The 28,000-nt window shown below is 35.2% G+C and overlaps 1 protein-coding gene across 1 annotated transcript; it reads left to right on the forward strand.

Annotated features, from left to right (window-relative positions):
• The first annotated feature begins 366 nt into the window (after positions 1 to 366).
• METAP2 (methionyl aminopeptidase 2) lies at positions 367 to 27,759 on the forward strand. The gene is made up of 11 exons (XM_074326173.1): positions 367 to 605; positions 2,373 to 2,480; positions 8,543 to 8,620; positions 12,288 to 12,390; positions 19,964 to 20,125; positions 20,879 to 21,060; positions 21,885 to 21,979; positions 22,248 to 22,344; positions 25,687 to 25,790; positions 26,302 to 26,417; positions 27,080 to 27,759. The coding sequence occupies exons 1-11, from the start codon at positions 455 to 457 to the stop codon at positions 27,330 to 27,332; spliced, it is 1,449 nt and encodes a 482-aa protein (XP_074182274.1). The 5' UTR covers positions 367 to 454; the 3' UTR covers positions 27,333 to 27,759.
• The last annotated feature ends 241 nt before the right edge of the window (positions 27,760 to 28,000 follow it).

Below are 28,000 nucleotides of genomic sequence, written 5' to 3' on the forward strand. Positions count from 1 at the left end.
GTCATAAAAAAGGAGTGTGTACAAGTGAGCACATTTTTTTAGCCCCTTTCCTCGCTTCCGGTACGTTTTATAAAACCGCGAATATAAAACTTTTTTGTTCCAACAGAGACGCCCCTCTCTAGCAGACGGCGCCTGTCCACAGGCACAGGCGATCAACTTGATTCAAGGAGGGCGGATTAGCCCGGCGAACGCCGAGGCGCGGGGAGAGGGAGGCGCCGGGTCTGGCCCCAGCCAACCGCAGCCAGGCCCGCCGGCACCCAGATTAGTACCGCGGCAGCCGCAATGCTAGCCACTCACCCAACCGCGCGCGAACCCCACAATCGAGTCCTCCGCCGTCCCAGCATTCCCTGCGCCCCACCATCGAGAGCAGCTTCCGGCGTCGCTGGTGTAGGTGGGTGAAGAAGGAGCGGGCCGTCGGCGCTCTGTCTCACTCCCTCGCGCTCTCTCGGGCAACATGGCGGGCGTGGAGGAGGCAGCGTCCTCCGGGAGCCACCTGAATGGCGACCTGGATCCAGACGACAGGGAGGAGGGAGCTGCCTCTACGGCCGAGGAGGCAGCCAAGAAAAAAAGACGAAAGAAGAAGAAGAGCAAAGGGGCTGCCACAGGTAAGGGGGGTTTTGTGTTTTCCTAGTCACCGCCAGGGATGGCCGAACGGCTCGGCTCAGGCCCGGCGGGAGTGACTGGGACAGGGGACTTGGAGCCGTGGACTGGACTGATTCCCAGGACTTGAGTGTGTGTCAAGGGCGGGCTATAGGTTTCCAGTACTAGGGAGACGCGGCTTCTCGTCCTGTGTGGAAGCTGGTGGGGGCGAGGTGGGGGAGAAAAAGGTACCTCAGCTGCTTGTGAGGTAGCTCTGGGGTCAGTAGGCCCGAGCCTCTATATTGCCGGAACTCATCCCCCACACGGACGGTGTAACGGACATGAAGCTGTGCACGGGGCCCATCCTTACCACCCCCTTTTCGGTTTGGCCTCCTCAAAAATCTGATTCTGACCCGTACAGCCGCCTCTCTGCTGGAACATCCTGGGCCTTATTTTCTTCAGGGTGGCGTTGAAGTGAGCAAGTCCTAGTGCCTTGACTACACCTTCCATCCCCGATCACAGAGGGATTTTTGTTGTGGGCCGCACTTTTGGCGTGTGTATGACCACGCACTCATGTCACTTTGAGTTGTAATTGCAGAATGTGTGGTGGTGGTGTGAATTTTCACCTGCAAATCCCACAGCATCATCAAGCTTTAGAGCTTTTAGGTTTAAATTATGTTTCATTTGCAGACAGTCCAGATAGGATAGTCTGAGGAATTTCTCTAAATCCACTGGTAAGGCAAGGGAAACAGGTGAAAGTTTGTACTTGGATTATGAGTTAGGAACGTAAATATTTTATTTTGAGAAGTCATTATTTTCATTGCACCAGGTCCTTCATTTTAGGAAAAATTATTTGTACCTGTTTTAATTAAAGTCAGCCACAGAAAGAATGAATGAAAAATGGAGAGGCCAGAAGTGATGAACGTTGAGTTGAGAGGTTGGAATTCTAAAAATTTCTGAAATTTTGATTAGATGGGAGTTGAAGGGGAAGAGTTGTAGGTGCTGGGATACTTCCAGAACAAAATTTAGCCCCAGGACATAGGCTACTGGCTCTTCCTGGCTTTCAGATGAAGTCCAAACTTCTGTTTGTCATGTAAGGTGTTTAGCAGACTGACCCTAATGTATTTTTAATATGTTAATGTATCTGTCAACCATTATGAATTCTCTCTAGTAAGTAGCCAGAATGTCACATCATTATATGCTACCTGGTAATGGTGTCTCTTTCTGCATGAAAATCTTGATCCTCTGACTAGATTGTAATCACTTCCAGAGCAGGGGCCTGGTCTTTTGCTTGGCTGTTCAAGAATTTTGCTTTTTAGTAATGGAATGTCTTTTTCTGTTTATTTTGATTTTAGCCAGTCTAGCTTGACAACTTCTCTTTTCATGAATCCTTAAAGCCCGTAGGGTCCAACAGAAATCCTCTTCTTAACTAAGGCCTTCATTACTTACTGCCTACGTTAAGTACCTGTTTGGTTAATAAAGTATTGTAGTCTAATTGTTAAATACTTTAAAAAGTTAAACTACTTAAGGATAGGGACCAACTCACATTTTTGTTTATCCTTTAGCTGCTTACAGAGAGAAAGTGTAATATTTTGTTGAATGGACAATACAACTTAGATATGGAAGATTTTTCTCTGTCATTAAATAAATTCTATTATGATCACAATAATATTTCTGTTTTTGTTTCCTAAACATTTATCAGGAAAGGACTTGTGTGTTCTGCAGTATCTTTAGAACATACTCTACTGGGAAAGTATCTATTAGGTTTGATTTATGTTATTGTATTCTATCAGCAGGGCCACAGGAACCTGACAAAGAATCAGGAGCCTCAGTTGATGAGGTAGCAAGACAATTGGAAAGACAAGCATTGGAAGAGAAAGAAAGAGATGATGACGATGAAGGTAAATCATTAATTTGATGTTTCTGATTAAGAAAAGCAAGAAAATACGACATTCTTTAAATAAAATCTACTTATATATCCTTATAGTGTATTATTTGATGTTTTTCTTGACAGTAAAGCTGCAATTAATGTCACAGATAAAAAGGAAAAGGTATTTATTAGCAACTCTTTAAAAAGTTGGATATATTGAATGACTGCTTAACTTTTAAAAATATACTTGGTAAAAGGCCAAGAAGTGGGTGAGATTATAAAACTGAAGGACTGTTTATTTAACATTTATTGAACAACTAATATGTATTAGGCACTAGCCTAGGATCCTTGCACATGCATTCTTATTTTACTCTCACAAACAAAAGTAGGTGCTCTTCTCAGGAAATGATAGTTACGTGATTTTCCCAATGTGACACAGCTAGTATGTGTAGACTAGAGCCAGAGTTTCAAACCTAGCACCTGATTCCAAGTCTATTCCTTTTACTCTTTGTACCAAACCTGCCTTTCTTTATTTTCAAAGGAGCATATTGGAGTTTTTCTAAACTATTATAAATTCTCTGACCTTAGCTCTGTGTGGTATTTTGGTGCTATTAGATTTCTTTAAAGATGGCAATTCTTGGAATTCTAGGAATTGATGCTATCAGTAAGACAATGGATGGAGTGATTATTATTATACTATTATATGATTTCTTTTGGCAAAGCGGAATTGCGGCTTTCCCATTCTCAATTATTTACTGCTGTAACCTACTGCTGTACCTCAAGCCACCTTGGGCTTATGCCTTCCAACCCTTAGCAACAAATACATACTGTGCTATAATTATGTTAGGAAAATGTAGAGTTGTTTTTCCTTTAGAGAGATGTTCTCTGCCTTTAAGGAGCTTATAGTCCAAATTTGGTGGAAAAGGTACCAAAATTCAAGGAATCACTAGCTTTTCCATTTCCTTAAGCAAAATTTTGTCCATTGTACCTTTGATTATACTTCAGATTATGAACATACTTTGAGGTCTTTAACAAGAAAGGGGTTTATAAATTCAAGGTAATTAATATAGGTTGCTGTAGACCCACTATGTGTAGAATATCACAGTGCTGATCTTGAGTGTGCCTTGGTCCGTTGCATCTCTGCAAAGTTGTATGAATCTCTTGACAATGAAGGGGAAACTTGCTTGTCAGATTGGAAATCTTCTGTATATTAAAGAAGACGTTAAGAATATTAGTAGTTTCCTCCAGTTTGGGCTAATTGTTTTCCTAATTCTTTTTGATAGTCAATATCAGCCAGTACTACTAACCTGGTATGAGAGGTCTCTGAGGGGGTGGAAAGCTGGTATTTCAGAATCTTTGTTCTAAAGGAAAACTGGTGGCGTGGTGGAGAGAAAACATAGAGGTGAAAAGATAAGCTGCGGTAGTGTGTATTGAAATTTGGAGGTGGAATTGTGGGCTAAATGCTGAAGGAAAGCTCATTGGAATGAATGGGACTTGAATAAAATCAAACAAAAAAGACCATTTGGGGGTGGAACAATACTGAGAAAGTATTCAAAGTATAGTAACAGTGCAGACTGGCTATTTGAGATTTATTAAGGGAGCCTTTGAGCATTTTTAAAAGAAGAATTATGAAAAAATAATTTAGTCTTCATATATGTGCAGGATTATTAGAAAAGAGGAAACAAACAGAAAAGGTAGGGAGGGAGATCATTTTGGAGACCATTTAACAAAGCACAGACGTGGTAATGGCAATTTAAATTGGTGCGCAAAAATGAGAATGGAAAGGAAGGGTCCAATGGTACAGTGGTTGGGGAAGCAGAGTTCAAAGGACTTGAAGACTTTCAATCTGGGAAAAAGGAAGAAGGAGAAGCTTTAGTAGACTCCAGGGGTTGAACTTAGGTGACAGATGTTGGTGCTGTTGACTCACATGGTGAAATAGGGAGGGGAGAACTGGTTAAGAGATTGGGGGAGGGGGTTTGCAGGCAAAGAAGATGATATTGAGTTTAATTTTAGATGTGTTTGATACTGGGGGTATTGGTGTGAAAAGTTAACTGTGATCAATGTGATAGAGGTAATTCATTCAATACAATTTTAAGTCAGGTTTGTTAAGATATGATTTGCCTAGGATAATATTCATTCATTTAAAAAGTGGACTTTACATTTGAGAGCGGTTTTAGATTCACAGCAAAGTTGAGCAAAAGGTACAGAGATTTGTCATATACCCCCTACCACCAAGCATACATAGCTTTTCCCGTAATCAACATCCTTTATGAGTGGTGCCACATTTGTTACAAGTGATGAACCTACACAGACATGTCATTATCATGTAAAGTCTGTAGTTTACATTAGGGTTTACTCTTTTTTTTTTTTTTAATCGGGGAAGGGGAACAGGACTTTATTGGGGAACAGTGTGTACTTCCAGGATTTTTCCAAGGCAAGTTGTTGTCCTTTCAGTCTTAGTTGTGGAGGACGCAGCTCAGCTCCAGGTCCAGTTGCCATTGCTAGTTGCAGGGGGCGCAGCCCACCATCCCTTGTGGGAGTCAAGGAGTCCCAACTAGCAACCTTATGGTTGAGAGCCCACTGGCCCATGTGGGAATCGAACCGGCAGCCTTCGGCATTAAGAGCACGGCGCTCCAACTGCCTGAGCCACCGGGCCGGCCCCACATTAGGGTTTACTCTTGATGTAAGTTCTATATATTCACCTTTTTAAGTGTATGGCGAGTTTTGACAAATGTATGCAATTGCGTAACCACTACCACAACCAAAATATCAACCACTTCCGTATAACATTTCCACCTCCACAAAAAGTTTCCTTGTGCTTCTTTGTAATCAGTTCTCTTGCTCTACACCCTGACCCCTGGAAACTACTGATATCTGTTCCTTTAGTTTTTTCCTACAATATCATATAAATGGAATTATTATAATATACAGCTTTTTGTGTATCTGGCTTGTTTTACTCAGCATAATACTTTTGAGAGTCATCTAGTTGTTGCATACCAGTAGTTCATTACTTTTTATTGCTGAGTGGTATTCCAAATTTGTTTATCCATTTACTAGTTGATGGATATTTCCAATTTTTGTCTATTACTGTGAGTATTTGCGTATAGGTCTTTGTGTAGACATGTTTGCATTTCTTCTAGGTAAATACCAAAGACTAGGGTTGCGGGTCATACGTTGAGTGTATGTTTAGCCTCTTAAGAAACTCAGATTTTTCCAAAGTGTCCGTACCATTTTGCATTCCTACCTTTATCAGCAGTGGTGGAGAGTACTGGGTACTTTGGATCCTCATAAGCACTTGGTGTTGTTAGTCTCAAAATTTTAGCCTTTCTAATAGGTGTGTAGAGGTATGTCACTGTGGTTTTAATTTGCATTTTCCTAATGACTGATGATGTTGAACATCTTTTCATGTTTTTACTTGCCTTTCATGTTTCTTTGGTGAAGTGTTCATATCTTTTGTCCATTTTTCAGCTGGGTTGTTTGTTATCTTATTGAATTGTAATAGTTCTTTATATATTCTTGATATAAGTTCTTTATCAGATACATGTTTTACAAATATTTTCTCCTGTGCTAGTATTTACAACAGAAAAGATTTTAATTTTGATGAGGTCCAGTTTATTCTTTTGCTTTATGAGTCATGCTTTTATCCAAAAAGTTAAATAATTGTTGTCATGAAGATTTTCTCTTATGTTCTCTTCAAGAAATTTTGTACATTTTTAGCTGTTAATGTTTAGGTCTGTGTTCCATTTAGAATTATTTTTTGTATATAGTGCAAGGTAAGGATGAGGTACCTTGTTTGCATGTGGATGTCGAATTGTTATTCAATAAATATTAATTGGTTTGGACTCAAATAAATGTGAACAGCCTCTGCCTGTTAAAAATTTCCTGGGATGTTGTGAAAGAAAGCCATGTAAAAACCTAAATAGCAGCATGGTATGATGGGTAGAACTATAAACATACATAGTTTAATATTCAGATCCTGGCTCTACCACAATCCTGGCACCAAGAGTTCAATAAACGGTGGGTGTTATTCTTGACTAAATACAGACCTTGTGTATTGGATAAAGTAATTAGCCTCAGAAGGAGGATTGAGTATCAAAGAGAAGTTTCATCTTAGCCCATTTTAAAGATGAAGAAACCATGACGGAGAAAGGCTACATAATTTGCCCAAGGTCACAAAGCTGGAAGGATTTTTAGTGTGTATGTAAAATGATGTGCATCGTGAAGCATGGGTTGAATCTAGTGTATGTAGCAGTCTGCTAGATATTGAATGTTCATCCAGAGCAAAGACTATGTTGTTTACTATTCTCTTCCTATTGCCTGTCACTTAGGAACTCAGCAAACGTTTATTTGATGAATAAAGAAGGTTACTGTTAAAATTGTAGTACAGAGTATGTGAACTAAACTATATGACATATGTGGAAAGTGAAAGTTGTGTTTTCCAAAAATCTTTCATGTTATTTTTGTTAGGCTTTTGAACCTAGAAACCAATAATGAGTAAGTCAGCAATATTTGTGTTTCCACTGTGTTCTTGTTATTTTATAGGATTGAACATAAGAAATTACAATTTTGAAAGTCAAATACTGGCAATTTCCTATGACTCAACCCATTTAAAGTTGTAGATCATGTTACCTCTCTCTTTGCTAAACTGTTGTTTCCTGTTTCTCATTTAGGTAAAAATAAATACAAACAAGATAAAATAAAAGAACATTCATTTATTGAATAGACGGAATATTTATTACGTGCTTGACACTGTGCTTAATTTAAGAAATGGTGTCTAATCCTTAAGGAGCTTACAGATGAGTTAGGGGTCAGTGTAAGCCAGTGATTACAATTTTGTGTGATAATTATAATAGAAGACTATAGTAGGTAGAATGGTGAGAGAATTTCTATGAAGGCCCCTACTTATCAGTCTGGAAATAAAAATGGAGCTCTTTGAGCAGAAAATGTAAGCAGTCATTTCACATTATTTTATGGGTATGGATTTCACTATCTGAATTTATTGATACTAATCATGAGTTACTGCCATTAGGTGAAACATTTAAAAGAATACTCTGTGGTGGGCATACTATTAAACTGTCAACTTCTAATTGAGACAACATCCTATTCATTCCTGTTTCATAGCAGTTTGACTTATGGGTGGATTAGCGTACTTGAGAAATGATTGTTGAAATTTATTAAGTAGCATTTTTAGAAATTCAGACACTTAAGTCTATGTTTGATACCTTTATTTAAAATGCTTTAAGTCACTATTTAATCTTGGCCGTAATAATATCCTTTATCTTCTCTCAAAGTTCAAAGGTATGGGCATAGAAGATTGTTATAAAAACTGACGGGCAGATCATGGCTATTTTGGGTACTCTTGCCAACTATTTTTCAAAATAGTTCTTAAACCTCATTTTTGGATATCAGAGAATCTGAGAACTCTGAACCTAGGAAAAGTAATTACATCCTCTGATTTTTGTGTACAATTTGACCCAGAGGGAGAACTTTTTCTCTAGTAATAACTGTGCAGGAAAATATGCTTGAAAGTATGAGATCCCAAATACCGCACACTGGGTTAAGAATCAGGTGATATATTCTTGGTCCAATTCTGCCATTTACCATAAGGTTGGGATTATCTTCGGCATGTCCGTTAAACACTCCTTGTTACCTTATAGGGTTGATATGAGGCTCACATGAGGTCAGGAAATACAAGTGTTCAGCTGCAAAGCATGTGTGAACTGTAGCTAGTATTATTTGAAGCCACATAGTCATTATTGGTATTAAGCTAACACTAGTTATTTTTCCTAGCTTTTAAAAATGATGTTATTTAATACATTTTTTTATTCTTAAAAATATTCAACATTTATTAGAGTAAGTCAAAGTAAAGTTTACTAGTGTTTTTGTTACTTGTTTTGACAAATCAGTTCTGATACTTAAAGCTAGCAATATACAAAATTCTAAGAATATTAGGTCAACTTTGTCATGCTATTTAAGATGCTGTGTGTATGTGTGTGTGTGTGTGTGTGTGTATACATTTGTCCTTTTGTGCTTGCGTCATTCCTCTGTTTATGAGCTTTAAATGAATATGTACTTGAAATTGTCTTTTCTTAGATGGAGATGGAGATGGAGATGGCGATGGAGACGGAGCAACTGGAAAGAAGAAGAAGAAGAAAAAGAAGAAGAGAGGACGTTAGTATCCTAATTTAATCTTACTTGACAGATTAGAAGTGGGTATTGACCAGTAAGTTTGAAGTTGCTTAGGATCCCGGTATATGTCAGGGAAATAAATTTAGGCATAATAGAGATAGAATTTAGTGAAATGAAACTCATAACCGTTTTGCAAGTACTTTGGTTTAACAATCTTGATGGCGTTTATTTTTGGCTGTTAATTCAGCTAACGGATGTTAATAATAAGTTGGTTACATTTTCCTGCAAGTTAGGGATGAATTCCTAAAAACTTTATAATTTAAAATTTGAATAGTTCAAATAATAATTCTGTCGGGAATGACTAAAGTGCCACTAAGTGGTTAGGATAAACAAAGTTTGCAGTTCACTTGCCAGCTTTGAAATTATGAGATTCTTGTGAATATTTAATGCGGAATCCCATTATTTAAAATTTGTCCATATGGTGAAATTTTATTAATAATGTTTATATTGCACTGTTTCAGATTCACTTAAAATATGATCCTACTTGTGTTTTGTTTCTATAAATGGCATAACCAAACATTTTCAGGGACCTGAAACTATTATGGATACTAAGGAGAGACTGTATAGTATTGGGGGATAAAGGTTGGGTTAAGAATCACAAAAATTCTAATCTTGAATGCCTCTTGCACTGTTGGGGGCCACAGAGTTCTGGTTATACCTTCCTTTAAAATCTTCCAGGCTAAAATTTTAGGAATCAAAATATTGGGGCTTAACTTCCATTTTTTATCACCGTGTTGAAAGAAAAACTTAAATTATTTATTAAGAAAGATGTTGGCTCTGTAGCCATTCCCCTGATATGTCTCCAAGTAGAGATGGATAGCTTTCTTTCTATTCAGGTATCTGTGCTTGTTAGACTCTTCTACTCATAGGATGTTAGTTCTGCCCCTAGCATAGTCTGTATTTAATGAACATAGGTTACTTGCATTACAGGAATCTCCTAGGAATTATGATGTCATATTTCCTCCATTCAAAAATTGTTAAAAGTGTGCCTGTGAGACATGGTATTACCCAAGAATGGCTTGCGAGATATCTATTTCTTGAAATGCTCTAAACCTGATCCCTAATGAAGGTAGATAAGCAAGGAGGAATGTTAAAGAGTTGCTTTGTATTTATTTGCTCTTGGTTGAATTCTTCCACCCTGACAGGTGTTTTAGTATGATGCCATCAGCCTTTATTATGCCTCCTCTGAGGATGTTATTAAACTTACTGTTCATTATACTTCTTTATGAGCACTCTCTTTTGTCTGGTCTTAGTATCAAGAATAATTGTGTTTTTGCTGAGTAGTTATTATTTTGTCTCAGAAACATCATGAACTGTGCAAATAACCTAGGTTTTGTTTTGTTTTGGTTTGGTTTGTTTGGCTACTGGTCCTTAGAGCCAAATCTGTAGTTTTGTATTAGCCTTATTTCAGGTTCTGTTTTGTTTTTTCCGTTTTTTGATTCTTGCCTCTCTAATTTACTTTGAATATGTCTCTTATTGGTTTATTTTAGATATCCTTGTAAGCTATCATAAATCACTTCTAGAATAAACGAAATAATGTGTGTGGGCAGTTCACTGTCCTCATTTTCTTTATCTATAAAGAGAGAATTATAAATGATAATGATAACAGCAGTACAGATTATTATAATTATTCATAGTTTTAGATAATTGGATATAGTACATTATAATTTTCAAAGGTTATCCAAAATTTTATCTGCTTCTTCATTTTGTAGATGAGAAAACTGAGGCTTGGCACATATAGCCATTTGTCCAAGTCACAACTAATAAGTGGTAAAGGCTAGATTTCAACTCTTGATATTTTGATTACAGATTCTTTATTCTTTCTCTAATGATCATTTTGAGTCTCTTAAATGTTCTGTCTTAATAATTTGTGGACAATATTAAAGGCATCTTTATCAGATTTGTAGATTAGATAATGCTGAGAGTGATGAGATAATACTTTGACAAAAATTAGTATTTCAAAAGATTGGAAAAACTGAGACAATTGGCTAATATTAACAAGCTGAATAATAGGCATATATCAAGTTAATACAGGGTGATAGGGTTCTAAGGATTGGAGTGCTAATTCTTTGTGAACCAAAAAGCAAGGAGTCTTAACTTTTCAATAGCAATAGGATTTTTAGAATCAGTAGTATAGTCTTATACTAATTATACCTTTTTGGACTTTTAATATAAGTCAATTGTAGAACCAACTTAAAAGGAACATTGACAAATTCAAGATTGCAAGTATAGGTGAAAGTGTTAAGAACCATATCTCTTCAAATGGTTTCTCATCATAGAAAGGAAGGCATCAGAAATGAAAAGTAAAATTTTTAAACTATAAAGAATCAAGCAAGAATGAACAGATGAAAGTAATAGGGAAACAGATTCGTATAGGAAGAGCTTTCTAACAGTTACAGCTCTCCCAAAATGAATGGATTTAGTTTGGAAGATAGTGACTTCCTCCACTGTTAGGAGCTCAGTGCCAAATGTCAGTGTGAAACAGGATTCCTAGATTTGAATGTGAGGCTAAATTAGATGACCGCTAAGATTTTTATTTTTATTTTAAATTATAACGTTCTCTCTTAGGAGGAACCTGAAACTGTGTTTTCCAAGTTTACTTGCCCATAGAACACTTTTAAACATTATATAAAGAGGGAAAACCAGTTGATGCTCATGATATTGAGCATTTGGATTGAAGGAGGGAACCAAAAAATGGTTTCATAGATAAATGATTTGGCTCAATAAACAGTCATTTTTACTTATACACATCCTTTTTTCCCCCATTGCAGAACAAAAAGCAAAATATGTGCTAAAATTTAAGGCAAAAATCAATAACGTAAGACCAGTAATAACCAAAGGGAAACCACATACTTCAGCTCTGTAGTTGGTAAATGCAGCAGGTATACATTGAAAGGCATATATTACTGCATAAATTAACTCACGCAACTTATTGACATTCCTTGGATACAGCATTCATTACTAAAAGGTAGTTCTTCATATAATAAGAACTATACAACTAGTTCTTATAGATTTTTTAAAAGCTTTAGAAGACAAATCTCTAGGTACCTTTTAAAAGCATCTTGAAACACTGGTGTCTTAGAATATAGCTTGGGAAATAATGTCTTTAAAATGTACTCGTAGGTATTGTAACTTTTTGAGTATCTGTAAATTTGTATATGGTTACCTAAAGTCTTTTAGTATTGGGTATGTATACTCTTAACTTTTATACCTAATATACCATTGAAGTAAGTTTTTTACTTGTTTTATTAATACATAAAAGCTTTATATTTTTACTTTATTATTATAGGATTTCTTTCTCATTTTCTTGTTGCTTTTTTGATTTTCATTTGTGAAAGTCAGCCTCTATATGTTATTCCTTTTCCAGTATAGTAAATGAAGACAAAAACATGAGAAATGTGCTTTCTGCCAAGGCATATACTGTTTAAATACATAATGGAGTTCTGAGGAATTGAATATTTTTATTCCCAAGCAATAGTAAATCCGAGAGGAGGGGACCAGCATAGTGTTTTTAATTGTAAGATGACAGCAAGGAGGTTCCTTAAGATCAGGACATACGACAACCATTAGGAACTAAGAAAAACTGTAATTATAACTGCTTAATTTTATTTTTAACTACAGAAGTTAATGCTTTATTTGTATCTCACAGCAAAAGTTCAAACAGACCCTCCCTCAGTTCCAATATGTGACCTGTATCCTAACGGTGTATTTCCCAAAGGACAAGAGTGTGAATACCCACCCACACAAGATGGGTAAGGATCATAAAATAACTTCCAGTTTGACTTTATTAAAGTTGTGGCTTAGCAATAAAACAGATTTGATTTTTCTTAGAATTTGCTCCTCTACCTTAATAAAAGCTTGTGAATTGGTTGCAGAGAAGATACAGTAGAAGCCCTCTTATCCAAAATGATTGGGACCAGTAGTAGTTTGATTAGTCGGAAATAAAAAAATAGTTTGTTAAAGTGGGGATCACAAAAAAAATATTACAAAAATCTTTAATGATAAAAGTTAACTTAAAACAAACACTTGTTTTTCATCATTCTTGATATTTGAGCATGGATTTGCATTGGATTCCACTTTTCCCCCCATAAGCTGTATCCGTAATGCATTGTCCAAGAGTCTATTCCATTTTGAGTTTCTGTGAAAAGCAAGAACTAAGTGATCTGAGGGCTGGTCTCTGTATCTTTACTTTTTTTTTTTCCTGAAACCATTTACAGTTCTTATCTTTACTTGATTTGACAGAAGTATTTTTTGATGATTTGCCTTTGTTGAGATTTTTCTGAGTAGTCAATTTAGTTTTCATAGAAATCATTATTTTATGTAATATATAATTAAAGTATGTAATTATAGTAATAAGTACAGATGACTCACACAGGCCTGAGAACAAATCACCTGATTTTTTAGAAGTGTTCTAAACGGATACATTTCAGCTGGTCAGCAGACACTCATAGTGGCTTTATGCAGACTGGTTTAGAGCATGGAAGCTGGGACTAAACTATCTGCTTTTGAATTCCAGCTCTAGCACTTATTAGCTTTGTGACTTTGGCAAGTAATTTATGTCTGGTTTTATTTCCTCATCCACAAAAGGAGCACTTCATAAGGTTGTTGTGAGACATAATAATGTATGTAAAACACTTAGAACAGTAGCAGACACATAGTAAGCAGTAAGTAGGTGGTTAGCTGCTGCATTCAAGAATGGGAGCCTGTTACTCACTAATAATTCAGAACACAGTGGGCATTGGTCAGTATGTTTTACAGAGGGTATCAAGAGCCTTAATTGAGTGGTTGCAATAGTTGGTTAAGAAAGCTTCTACTGTAGCATTGTTTCATTTAACTGTAAAGGCATTGTTTTTCTTTAAAATTAGAAAAGAACATGATATTATTATATTTTTTACCCCAGTCTTACAGAATAAGACTGCAAAGTTGTGGAATTTTATGGTATGGGTGTGTTTTCTTTAAATTGAATTCATCAGTCAATATCCCAGAAGCATCTGGTTTTAAAGTGTCACAGACACGTAACTTTACATTAATTTCATAAATTTTCATAGTACATATGATGCGATCACATTTATTTTTAAATATAATTTTTTTTTTTTTTTTTTTTTTTTTTTTTTTGCTTGTTCCCTCTTCCTTCCCTTCCAGACCCATGTAAGCACCTAGCAGGTAGCCTTCCATATTTTTCTATGCTCATATACGTGTAAACTATGTCTGTTTATGTAAGAAGAGTGCTTTGGTCATTGTTTGTTTTACAAAAATGAAATCATAGGCACAGTTTCCTCCACCTTGCCTTTTTCATTTAGTACTACCTCTTGGAAGTCCTTCCAAGTCAGTCAGAATAGCTCTGTAATTCTTTTGAATGGCCTTATAATATTCCATGATGTGAATATACCATTCTTGATTCCACCATTTTCTAATAGATGAGCATTCCCTTTGTGTCCAATATTTTTTGCCATTATAAACCATTCTGCAGTAAATATCTCTCTCATATATATATATATATATATATATACACACACATACATTTGAGTGTGTGTGTGTGTGTGTGTGTGTGTATGTGTGTATCTCCTATGTGCTGGCACTTTTATTATGTGACAGTTTTCCAGGAATATGATTGCCGAATCAAAGAATATTTAATACTTTAGTTTATGATTCCCAGACTACTAGTGATTTTGAGCATCTTTGATTGCTGGCTTTGTTCTTTTGCGCTTCCAGAAGCTTTACTTATTATATACAGTATATGTTTATATTTTGTACTTCTGGGTTCGTAGCAGTCTCTTAGATTTTCTCAAACTTTTTATTTTGTGTTTTATTACATTTTTAATTGGTCTGGAATTTTTCATGTAAGGTTGGGAACACTAATTTTATTTTCTTCCAAATGGATTGCCAGTTGTGCTGGAGTTGTTTATTAAATAATTCATCCTACTGAACCGAATGACCACCTTGCCATATACAATATTCTCATATAATGGTACTACATATTTTCCATCCATGATTGGGAATCTGCGCATGCAGAGGGTCGAGTTAAGTTATATACGGATTTTCGACTATGTGGGTAGGTGTTCAAGGGTCAACTGTATATTCTCATATAGTGGAACCAGTTTTTTTATTATTTATTTTGTTCCTTTGATTTGTCTATTTCTATGCTAATACAATTTTGATTTGATATCAGAAACTATATTTTGATAATTTGATAAGGCAGTCTTTCTCCTCTGCCACATAAAACCAACCACAGTTTTTTTATACTCTTTCTTAGCTCTTTTTCAGTCATATAGTCTTAACACACATACCCACAGAAAAATGTGCTTGTTAGAATTCTGATCAGAATTGCATTATATTTATGTATTTGTTTTTAAAAAGAATGACAGTTGTGTCACATTGTCTTATCCAGTATCATGATATATTTTCCCCACTTTGATTTTTTTTAAGGTAGTTCATGGCCCTTCTTGTCAAATTTATTATTATGTGTTTTATGATACTGTTATTGATGTGAACAAGATATTTTTGCTTCTGTTTCCATTTCTATATGCTTATTGCTCGTGTAGGAAAGCCATTGGTTTCCTATGTTTGTTAACAGATTGTTAATATTTTTAATGCTGTGAATATGGTGGAATGGTGGAACACTCAAAGTAATGTTTTATAAAAGAAAAAATATTGAGATTTCATCAATCTTAAAAACTACTTTTTCCTTTTTACTATCATTTTCTATTGCAAATTAAACGTTATATTGGTAGAATAACTTCTGTTTTTGAAACAATAGTGGAAGATGTTAATTATACATTATAATATCTCTTGGGATAATACTTTTCTTAAAAATTGAAAGCAATGCTGTGTGCTATCCTGGAGAAATACAGAAGAAATTACGATATTGTTATGTTTGCTTTTTAATAAATCTCAATATTTTTTGACATTCATAAAACTAGTTTTGATTATTTGCAAATAAATCAGAATAGTCTTACAGATTTGGTAAAATATTAAATATAGTTCTGTATCTTGCCCTTATTGTTTTTCTTAATAAACTTACTGAAAATTTCATGAATTATCACAAAGAACTCTCACCTATGTAACTACCACCCAGGTTGAATACATTATTTTAACTTTTTATTTTGAAATAATTCCATTCTTAATAGAAATAGTTCCATAATCTGAGAATAGTACAAAGAACTCCTGCATACCTTTAACTCAGATTCTCTTTAACATTTTGTCTCTTTTATTCTCTCAATGGAATATGACAATTATACATATTATGTGTGATTATACAAATAGCATTCTATTTTCTCCTTGGAAGATAGAAAGATAGAAGTCAAATGTTATATTGGTGAATCTGTATACATACTATTTTTTCTGAACTATTTGAGAGTAGGTTATGCATTTTGCATGGACTACTAGATAAGTAGATACTGTGTCCTTTTTAGGGTTGTCACATCTGGAGGCACGATGTCATTTTTTATCACTTGGATAACGCATTATCCAGTTTCTCTATAGTGTATCAATACAATTTTTTCCTCTTATAATTACTAATTTGTGGAAGATTACTTTGTGAATATATAAATACCTCATTCCTTATGCACGTCCTCCTCGCATGTAGCATCCGTAGGTAATCTTGGTCTGAATCAGTTTTTACTATGATGGTTGTTACCATTTTTTCTAAATTACATTTTGTGTGCATTTCCTGTGTTATTAAAAATTTTTGAAACATTTTTAATGGCCATAATGCTATTCTATTTCTGTTATCTAGCATAAATTTATTAGCTATTTCCCTATTTTTGAACATTTATACTGCTTTCAGTTTTTCATCATTAGAAAAAAAATCTGTGGTGAACATCATAGTATATTAATTGGATCTGATTTTTCTCTTATTGTGGATCTCTAGAAGTAGAATGAAGAATTATTTTGAAGTTTTTAATATCTATTTCTAAATTTAGTAGAAAATATTTTGGGGAAAAAATGTTTACACAGAATACATCATACATATTCACTATAGAAGAGTTAGCAAATACAGATAAGCAAAAATAAAAAAAAAACCAAAAATCTCCTTAATTCTGCCCATAAATTAAAACCACTGTTAACATTCTGGTATTTCTTCTTTTGAAGTCTCTCTATATAAATGTCTGTTATAAATACCTGGGAATGTTTTTCATGATAGAACTATACTGCAAAGAGCACTGCTTTTAAAATTTGTTTTCATGTTAGTAAAGAAACCCCCGGTACTTCGAATGGCTGAATAATTTTGCACGTCTGTGTGCATGCCATAATTTATTTGTCCAGTCCTCTCTTATTGGACATAGTTTATTTCTAGTTGTTTACTATTGTAAACAATGTTAGGATAAGTATCTTTATGTTGTTTTCAACTTTTGTAGTGAATTCCAAACAAAAAGATTTAAAGGTAGTGAATTCACTGCCTGGATTAAACAGTTCTTAACATTTTACCATATGTGCTTTATCTGTGTATATGTATGTGGTTTTTTTCTTACTGTTTTTTGTTTCTTTTTGCCTGGGCCATGTAAAATAAGTGTCATTTATTTTGAGTCCTCATTTCTAAAAACTTCAAGTATCTCCTAAGAATTCAACATTCTCCAAATTATCATATCTAATACTACCAGGTGTGGCTGTGGTATGTATGCCAGAATTATGGCCCATGTAAAACATGAAGAATTGTGATGTATTTTGTTTAAAAATTGATCTGAGAGTATAGCCAGTACTCTTATGCCTGAAAATAATTTAGTCTTAGAACATTTGGGTTCTTGGTTCCCAGGAAAGATTTTTGGGTTCATGGAAGAAAGGGTTGGAGTTACAGCTAGAGGTCAAGAGATTGTGACTTGTCTGTCACAGCAGTGAGCAACTACTGTATTTTGCCATGCATAATGCGCACCCACATTTTTGGCCCAAACTTTCAGGGAAAAAAATCTTTTCTTTTAATTCGAATTTTTATTTGTTTACATTTAGGTACTTGGGTGGTTTTTTTTGTATTATAAAAGAATTTTAGCATTTTTTTTTAAACAGATTATGGTACAAGAAATTTTATGTAACAAATCATAACAAAACACAAGGACAGATACAAGGTACAAGAATTTTTATGTACCAGTAACAAATTTACGATACTTATGCATCATAGAAGGCCAAGACCTCTTCTTCATTTCATATTTATCGTAAGATCAACAAAACTGATTATCGTATTCCAGGGTATTATTTTGCATATGATATCGTTATTGATTTCTAGAGTTAAACTTTTCATTCAGAAGCCTAAATAAAAGAAAAACATTTATACACACACACACACACACACACACACACACAGATATATACATATACACACACACACACACAATTAGACTACCCATGTATAATGCACATCCTTATTTTTCCCTCACCAATTTGGGCAAAAAAGTACATTATACATGACAAAGTATGGTAAGTGTATTGCGGATGAAAAATAAGGATGAGCCACATCTTGAATATACTTTTTAAGTATCTTTTTTTAAAAAGATTTTATTGGGGAAGGGGAACAGGACTTTATTGGGAAACTGTGTGTATTTCCAGGACTTTTTATTGGGGAACAGTAGTGTTTTTCCCAGGACTCATCAGCTTCATCCAAGTCAAGTTGTTGTCCTTTCAATCTTAGTTGTGGAGGGCACAGGCCAGATCCAGGTCCAGTCGCAGTTGTTAGTTGCAGGGGGCGCAGCCCACCATCCCTTGCATGAGTCGAACAGGCAACCTTGTGATTGAGAGCCTGCGCTCCAGCCAACTGAGCCATCTGGCCACCCGAGAGTTCATCGGCAGCTCATTGACTTCGTTCTTGTTGCGGAGAGCGCAGCTTGCTGGCCCATGTGGGAATTGAACCGGCAGCCCTCTTGCCCAGAGCTCATGCTCTAACCAACTGAGCCTCCCGTCCGCCCCCTTTTTAAGTTATCCTATTCTAGCCTGAGGGTGTTCTTTTCAGTACTTTGATCAAAAGTTGCCTCTTGAGTTTTCACTGTCCCTGTAAAAGTAATTCATACGCATTTAGGTAGTTACGAAGTTTAAAACACCTTAAACTGATACTGTAATATTTCAGTTAACTGATAAAATCAGTAGATAGATCCAAAATACATTTCCTCACAGAAAACAAGCCAGAGAAGCCTTTGTGATGCTTTTTAAGTACACTAAGTTCACATAGAACAGCTCCTTTGGGTGTTTGTAGCAAATTGGAGGTGCTAGATGTTGGCACACAGGTAGCTGCTGTAGTACAAAGTAACTGTAATGAACTTAATAGTGGCATGCAGAAAAACTCAGAAAGAATTTTGGTGTCTTAACATAGGGGCCTATAGTTTAGAGCAGTTGGGTGAACTGTCTCTATGATGGGCCATATAGTAAATATTTCAAGCTTTGAGTATTATTCAGTTCTGCCCTTGTAGCAAGAAAGTAGCTATAGACAGTATGTAAATGAGCTGGCATAACTGTTGCAGTAAAATTTTATTTACAAAACAAGTGCCAGGCTGCATTTGCCTGCAGGCCATAGTTTGCCAGCCACTAGCTCTAAGGCAGTAGGAGTAATTCCTTGAAGACATTACTTTTATACTAAGTATAATTTATATACCTCAGTGATCACTGAATTGTGAACTGTATATTCAGTATTTATTAAGAATGTGTGAAAGCTTTTAACTTCTAAAAAGATTGTCATTTGAATACAGTTACTGTTACGAAAATACTCTCCTTAAAGGGAACCAGTAGATCTCCTCATTCCCAGATACTGACAGTAAAAATCTGTTTCTCCTGGCAGTTTTAAAATGTGAACCATGTCCTGCAAGGAAGATTACCTTTAATATATACGTACAATTAGAAAAATCCGGCAAAAGTCATAACATTTTATGCTTTGAGGAAGGCTTATGTAGATTTTCAGGTAAAGTCTTTGGATTAGTGTCTGCCCTATTGGTGAAGTTAAATGCTAATTTTTGGTGTGTTCTTTTGAAGTTTCTTAATGTGTATATATATTACCTTGGGTGGAAGGGTGACTTATTTCTTCCACCTACTGATTTCTAGGACTCTTTTCTGACTTTTCTGGTTCTCTCCTTTTGTTATTTTCTGTGGCAGGGTATTGGTCCCTCTGACTGAATGGAATTTCACTTGAGGATATTTTCCCCTAAGATTCTTAGAAAAGGTTTAATTTTATTTAACTTGATTGCAGGTGTGTGGCTACTTGTATTTCAGAAGTTTTGCTGACATTTAGTGAAAGACACTAAGTATATAATAGTTTTACCTCAATTTTATTAGTATGTTTTTATCTCTCAGCTTTTATGCTTGTTATGCTGTTTCTTATATGACTAATACTATGCTATGCATACTGTAAAGGCGAACAGCTGCTTGGAGAACTACAAGCGAAGAAAAGAAAGCATTAGATCAAGCTAGTGAAGAGATTTGGAATGATTTTCGAGAAGCTGCGGAAGCACATCGACAAGTTAGAAAATATGTTATGAGCTGGATCAAGCCTGGGATGACAATGATAGAAATCTGGTAAAAGGAATCTGTTTTTGTAAGAACATGATAAAAAACAAAATCTTTTTTTAAGAGCTGATTTTTCAATTGTAATGTTTGGCTTTCATTTCTACTTTGCTGAAACTTTAAATGAAGCTTCTAGAAATGTCTTCTAAATTCTTGTAATATTGATGTAACAAGAAAACCATAAGAGGACATTTGTACTTCAGCCATATTTTGTACTCGTACACTCGTGCAAATGTATACATCACTGATTCTTATTTTCTGTCTAGAAATCTAATACTTTGCTATCTAGCAATTCATACTAAATTAAAATTCTTGGACACAAAACATTTATAATGCAGTGAAGAAACTAATGAAAGCAATTATTTCTCCAGTTTTCCTCTTGAGAAATAATTAGCTGTAAAAGGCAACCTAATTCTCTCAGACAGTTTTCAAAATATGTAGCATTGAGCAAATAAATGTAATCAGCATTTAAATGTGTCTTAAGTCAAGAATGTTTCTTCCTAGGAAACTAATTTAAAAATGGATTGTGTCATTTTGTTTCTCCAGATTTCTAGTGGAATTAAATTCTTTATCTTTTAGAGATGAGCTTCTATTTTCATAGCTTCAGAGAACAGTTATTTAGTCACGTTCAGAAAGTGCTCACATCACTCCCAGAAAGTAATTTAAGTTTTAGTTAACTTGCTGAATATTAAGAGTTGTATGTTATGCAAGGTTGTACCTTATATGAAATATAAAAAGTAAACAAATTTCCGTATTATTTTTTAGTGAAAAGTTGGAAGACTGTTCACGAAAGCTAATAAAAGAGAATGGATTAAATGCAGGATTGGCATTTCCTACTGGGTGTTCTCTCAATAACTGTGCTGCCCATTATACTCCCAATGCTGGTGACACAACAGTATTACAATATGATGATATCTGTAAGATAGACTTTGGAACACATATAAGTGGTGAGTTCTTCGAAATTTTCACCCCACTCTCTCCCTAAAAGACTAGTTTTGTCTCTGTTGGATGGGGCTATAGATAACTGAAATCCCAAAATTTCTTCTTGATGCCTCACTTTTCACGAGAGTGAGGCAGATTTTGAGATTTACTTTAAAGCATCCTACTAAATGGAGTATAATGAAAACTAACGTAATTGAGGTTTACCCTTTATATCAAGGCATGAAAAATAGAATCTTACATTTCTTCAGGTCATACTTTCAGGCATTTATTTCTATAATAGCAAGTGCTGACTGAGAACCTTTAAGTTTACTAACCTTTTATATACTTGTTAACTTTTCTAAATCCCTCCCCCAGCCTTATTTTATAAGTACCTTTTTAATCTCACTTAACAGGTGAGAAAGCAAAGCTTAAATACTTACCTGCGGTTTTACTAAATTAGAGAAGCTGGACTGATGGCTAACATCTTGTAGACCTACGCATTTTCTCTGCCTGCATTGCTATTTCTTAGTTCCCTAGGATTTTCTCACTTTGATTTGTTTCTGTTTATATTTTTGTGCAACTGCCTAAATACTGAATTGGTGCTGTCTTGAAGTAATATATACTTACCCTGGAATTAATCTTTTCATTCCAAAACCTTTATATGTAACTTATTTATACTTTTCCCCCCTTTGATTATGAATGCTTTATGGGTACTTGGAGTTCTGCTTTCATTTGAGCTCATCATTTTATTTTCCTGTTAACTAGTAAGGGTAATCAATAGAGTAGATGCTATGAAGTAGATAAATTGACTAGCTGATAAGTAAGCTTAAAGAAGAATTTTCTCTTTCAGGTAGGATTATTGACTGTGCTTTTACTGTCACTTTTAATCCCAAATATGATACATTATTAAAAGCTGTAAAAGATGCCACTAACACTGGAATAAAGGTACGTGAACTGTAAGCACCATTTCATTAAACATATTTGGAGCACATTATAGCCTGTTTAATGTTTCAGGGCTATGTAAGACTGGCCCACTGCCCTTAGGGTTTTCAGTGGGTAATTATATAATTATATTAATGTTCCAAAGGTTTTTATAGCGGAAGTTATGTGCCAGGCATTTTTTCTGATTGTCCTTATTTTAAAATATTAAGAAGTTAAGTTGCTGTAAAATTCTATGCTTTGAATAACAAAGTATACATTACTCTGTCTTAAGTGTGCTGGAATTGATGTCCGTCTCTGTGATGTTGGTGAGGCCATCCAAGAAGTTATGGAATCCTATGAGGTTGAAATAGATGGGAAGACATACCAAGGTGTGTTGTTTAAAAAAATGTATTTTATTTGAAATGCATGTGACCTTTGCAGAATTAATTTTAAAAAATAGTGTTGAAGACTTCTTTGGGTTAGCTTCTTCATCTTTACATCTTGGGACTATAAAGAGGGGAAATGAGAAAAGGACCTGCTCATGGTAAGAATATGTGGTCACTAGCTGGGAACTGTCTCCAAGCTCCTCTGGTAACAGATAAGAAGACATCTGGGAATTTATTCCAGGGTGGCCAAAACACAGACTAGGTTTTCAGAGACTAGTCTAAGCAAGGCTCAGAGAGATGCCAGAGGCCCTTTCCATTGATGACTCCCACAATTTATTTTTTTTTTTAATTCAAAATTGAATTCAAAATTTAAAGGTCAGTTACAGTGGTACCTTGGTTTTCGAACGTAATCCACAAGTTTTGAAACGTTCAAAAACAGCCGACAGCTAGGCCTCAGGGTCTTGCACGCAGCGGAAGCTGTGTGACGTTCAACTTCTGAGTCGTGTTCAAAAACCAAAGCATTTACTTCCGGGTTTACGGCATTCATAAACCAAAATATTCGTCAATGGAGACGTTTAAAAATCGAGGTACCACTGTAATTCCTTGTGTGTCCTTCCTTTAATCTGTATTCCCTTTGCCTCCTGGTCTTTCCCAGCCACTGCCGTAGGTACACAGTCCCAGAGTCACCTGTGTGCTCTGGTACTCTTCACCAGCCCATTTTTCTCTGACTCCCAGTATCTATCTGACCACTCTTTAGGTACCATCCTTCCTAGTCTAATAGACTTGTTGCTCTCTGTAACCCCTGTTCAAATAACTTACAGAATATTTCCTGCATTTCCTTTAACCAAATCCCATCTCTCCTTTATAGTCCTTTGAGTGGCAATTGTCGTGCTTCCTCGCCCTTCAGTAAATTCACATCACTCAGCATTCTTTGCATTATGCTGTTGATACTTACAAACCATTGTATTTCCACCAACTGCAAAAGTGGTTCTTCCTCTGAGACCTGACAGTACCTGTTCTTGTTGCTCTCATGCAGTTTTTTAATCCTATGAACGTTCGTGCAAATCAAAAAAGTCTTAAGGCTTCTCATACTTGCATGGGAGGGGTTACGGGATAATGAAGAAAACATGCTTTGGGGTCTGGCAGGTCTATCTTTGATCTTAAATAAATCCTCTAACCTCTAAGAACACAAGGCTCTGACTGAAATAAGATTGATGATATCATGGGTTTTTTTGTTTTGTTTAGAAATGTAAATTTTATGAAAGTGCCTGACATTTATAAATATTCAACACATATTTGTCATTTCCCATCCCAATGGTTATTCAAGTCCCTTTCAAATCATCTTCCCTTCTATTTTCTCCTAATTCAACTTTGGTTGGCTTGCCTTTTAAGATATATTAGGTGATAGTTCAGTCACCACATAATAATCTCACCCTGCAATATTGTAATCCTTACTATCTGCCACTAAGTATAACATTTGAGGTTCTAGTCTTTTGGCACCCCTTTTTTGATATCAGTTATTGTACTGATCAGGGCTTTTAGTTGAAGGTGACAATTCACTTTTACTAGTTTAAGCAGAAAGGGTATAGACAAATCATGACATTGGGAAGATGAGGAAATGGATGATGGGTAGGCTGAACTTGCAGAAGCAATTCCCAAAAACCACATAACAGAACTGGGCCATCAAGGGAGGGATTTTATTTACCTTGAGCAGGAAGATATAGAATTACAAAGTTACCTTCACAGCTATTGGTCCCAGAATAATTAGCCTATTGCTCAAATCTGTATAATATAAAAACGGATACCCCTTTGCCCTGCTTTTTCTGTGTAACTTGGTTATATGTTAGCTTTTATTTATTTATTTATTTATTTAAATTATTTTTTGTTTAAAAATCTTTTTTTAAGAAAAAAAATTTTTTTTAATTAAATGTGGTTTTTCATTTGCCTGTGGGCGCAGTTTGCCGTCTTAGAGAAATAGTAACACTAGCTGAATTTTAAATAAATTTAGCTTATCATTTATATGAGAAGGTTTTTTAAAAAACTTATTTATTTTCAATGCGTTTTTCCAGGACCCATCAGCTCCCAGTCAAGTAGTTGTTTCAATCTAGTTGTGTAGGGTGCAGCTCACTATGGCGCATGTGGGGATCGAACCGATAATCTTGTTATTAAGAGCATCGAGCTCTAACCAACTAAGCAGCCGGCCACCCCGAAGGAAGATTTTTTTTGAAGAGCCAGTTGAGAGTTTTATTTTTCTGTACCACCCCCTGAATTTGTAACATACTTGTCATTGTTTCGGTTTTTACAGATTTGAAAAAACCTTGCTACCTAACTCTGTCCTAGAAGAAAGGTAGCTTATAGGGAGGATTCTAGCACTATAGGACTAGTTTTTTTTAAAACCTGTTTTAAAAATTGTGGAATACAGTAAACAGTGAAAATACAACATAAGACTTCAATCACACAATTATAAAAGCTATGTAACCTTACCAATCGAGAAATAGAATATTGCCAACATTCCAGAAGCCCCCATCCTATATAGCCCTTCCCAATTGCAGCAGCCTTCTTCTATTAAACCACTGTCTCGAGTACTAAAGTATTTGCATTTGCTTTTCTTCATGCCTTTTACCATCCAGTCATGTATTTCTAAACAGTAATACAGTTATGCTTAATTTTGAACTATATATATATATATATATATATTCCATATATATAGAATTGCACAGTATATGTGTAATTGTGCTGCCTTTTGCTCATTTGTTCTTTAGGTTTTATTTCAGTTCAGTGTATCTTTAGCTTTTTGTTTTTATTGTTGAGTAGTGTCCCATTGTGTGAATACACAATTTGTTTATTCTATCATTGATCTCAGGACCTTAGCATTGTTTAGACTTTCTTTTTTAACATTTGAAATGTTGACGTAATAAAATTAAGGTTTCAGAATCCTATCATTTTGACACAGAGTCCTCATTTTTGCATTACCTTTTAGTTCATAACCATAAAAATTCATAATGTTCATGTTTGTAATCATTATGTACATGGCATTTCGACTTTTATTTATTAACAGTACCTCCTTAGATGACCCTCATTGTGTCCTCATTACATAGTTTATTCTTTTTCCACCATCTCCCCTTACTCCCTTCTAGTTTTAATCAGTAACGTTGTAATAAATGTCTTTTTATATTAGTTTTCCAGGTTTGTATTTTAACTACCTTAATGTGAAGTTATTTAGTAGAGCCATATCTTTTTTAAAAAAATAAATGCTTGAACTCTATACCTAAAGGCCAAGAGATCTGTTTGTGCTTCTAGAGACCCTGAATAACTTACGTTTTTTTTTTCTATATGTCATGTCAGTGAAACCAATCCGTAATCTAAATGGACATTCAATTGGGCCATATAGAATACATGCTGGGAAAACAGTGCCCATTGTAAAAGGAGGAGAGGCAACAAGAATGGAGGTGTGTATGCCATTAATACTGCTCTTTGTGAAGCATTTTGATTTTGATTTTTTCCAAACTAAAGTTAGTGAGGGTTGAATACATAGTATGTTGAGCAAAATGAACTTGCCATCCATACTCACCTTGACAGGAATTGGGCCATGTGAGTGCAAATTGTGTCTAGCCAGATCAGGACTCAATCAGCTGTGGAAGTTGGGTATGTCAAGTTTACTCAACCCTTAGTGAGTATTTATTGAATATCTTGTAGGTGCTAGTCTCTTGAGTAGGCACTGAGGAAGTAGTAGTGAACAAAATAAAATTCCCTGCCCATGTTAAAGCCTACATTCTAATAGGAGGACACAAACTGAAAAGTTCTAGAGATAAAGCAGGGGAAGGTGGGTAAGGATTGCCGGGATATTTCATGTTGTTTCTTATATGAAGTAGGGAGTACCTCAGCCTGAAGTTAAAGTAATGATAATTTGGTTAGTTCTGAATTTTTCTTGTCTATCCTTGACCCTAATATATTTTTTAGGAAGGAGAAGTATATGCCATTGAAACCTTCGGTAGCACAGGAAAAGGCGTTGTTCATGATGATATGGAATGTTCACATTACATGAAAAATTTTGATGTTGGACATGTGCCAATAAGGTGAGAGACTCATTTTTATATGACTAGTGAGTTACTCTTCCCAGTTAACAGCATTTTCAAGATGTGACACATATTCACAGTGGTAAAGACAATTTTATTGTCTTACAATAAGTTCTGTGGATTTCTATAATACAGCAAAGAAATTGGCCTGTTAGTAATTTTAACTGAGATGAAAATGATATAAGCAAGTATTTTCTATAGGTCCAGTTTCTAATAATCGTAATAATTTCAGAGATTATCATTTTGCTGGCATTTCTAGATTTTTGTTCTTACTATTTACCTACTTTAAAAAAAATCTTTTTGGATAAATGGTTAGGATAGATTTACAGCTACTTTATGTGCAGGTATTTCAGCTTGATGCACAAAAGAGGAAATTCCCACCATAATACTGTTGATGAGTCTGTACGGAGAATTTCACACATGCATAGACACGTAAACAAACATAAGATAGCCTTCAGCTGGCTTCCTATTCAGCTGCTATCTATGATTAGGTATGGGCTATTATATATCCTGGCTTTTGAATGTTGAAAGAGGCAACCAAAAGTTTTTTGAACTTTAATTACTACGTAAAGCCACAGCTACAGTTTGAGTTTTCCTTAATGGGGGAAATGAATTTTGGTAACTTTTTAGCCTAGTATTAATGTTGTATTTTCTCCTCTTAGGCTTCCAAGAACAAAACACTTGTTAAATGTCATCAATGAAAACTTTGGCACCCTTGCCTTCTGCCGCAGATGGTTGGATCGCTTGGGAGAAAGTAAATACTTGATGGCTCTGAAGAATTTGTGTGACTTGGGCATTGTAGATCCATACCCACCATTATGTGACATTAAGGGATCATACACAGCACAGTTTGAACATACCATACTTTTGCGTCCAACATGTAAAGAAGTTGTCAGCAGAGGAGATGACTATTAAACTTAGTCCAAAGCCACCGCAACATCTTTTATTTTCTAAGCTTTGTTGGAATACATTATACCAGAAATAATTTGCAACATGTTGTCTGTTTAACAGTGGACCTATGTAATGCTTTTATCCATGTTTAAAAAGGAAGGAATTTGATCAAAAGCAAGCCATCTAATGTAATTAACCAAGGAAAAAGCTTTCAGGACTTTCAAATGTTAACTGTTTTTCTCCTGTCTAGAAAATGCTATAACGTTGAGATTAGTTAGGAATGACATACACGTTTTGTTTTGAACACCTAAGAGATGCTTTTCAGGTATTTATATTGCCATATTCTTAATTGAATGCTTTGAATGACTACATTCAATTCTGCACCTATACCTTTGCTTTTTAACCTTCCTGGAATCCATTTTCTAAAAAATAAAGACCTTTTCAGATCTGAGAGCTACATTTTAATGTCTGTGGTTATAATTTTACACAGGAAATAGCTAAACTTCATGTAGGGAAATGTAGAACCGTTCATCTGGATTGTAGACCTCTACACTGAAACTTTTCTTCTGACAGTGGCTAAAACAAGCTCTATACATGCATAAAGTGGGAGAAGCTTCATAAATTTACAGCTTTAGGAATATTTTGCCTTTCTTTTTAGGACCATATTAGTCCTTGTCTTTTTTTGTCCATGA

This window comes from Rhinolophus sinicus, linkage group LG02 (genome assembly GCF_036562045.2).
Source record: "Rhinolophus sinicus isolate RSC01 linkage group LG02, ASM3656204v1, whole genome shotgun sequence".
NCBI lineage: Eukaryota > Metazoa > Chordata > Mammalia > Chiroptera > Rhinolophidae > Rhinolophus > Rhinolophus sinicus.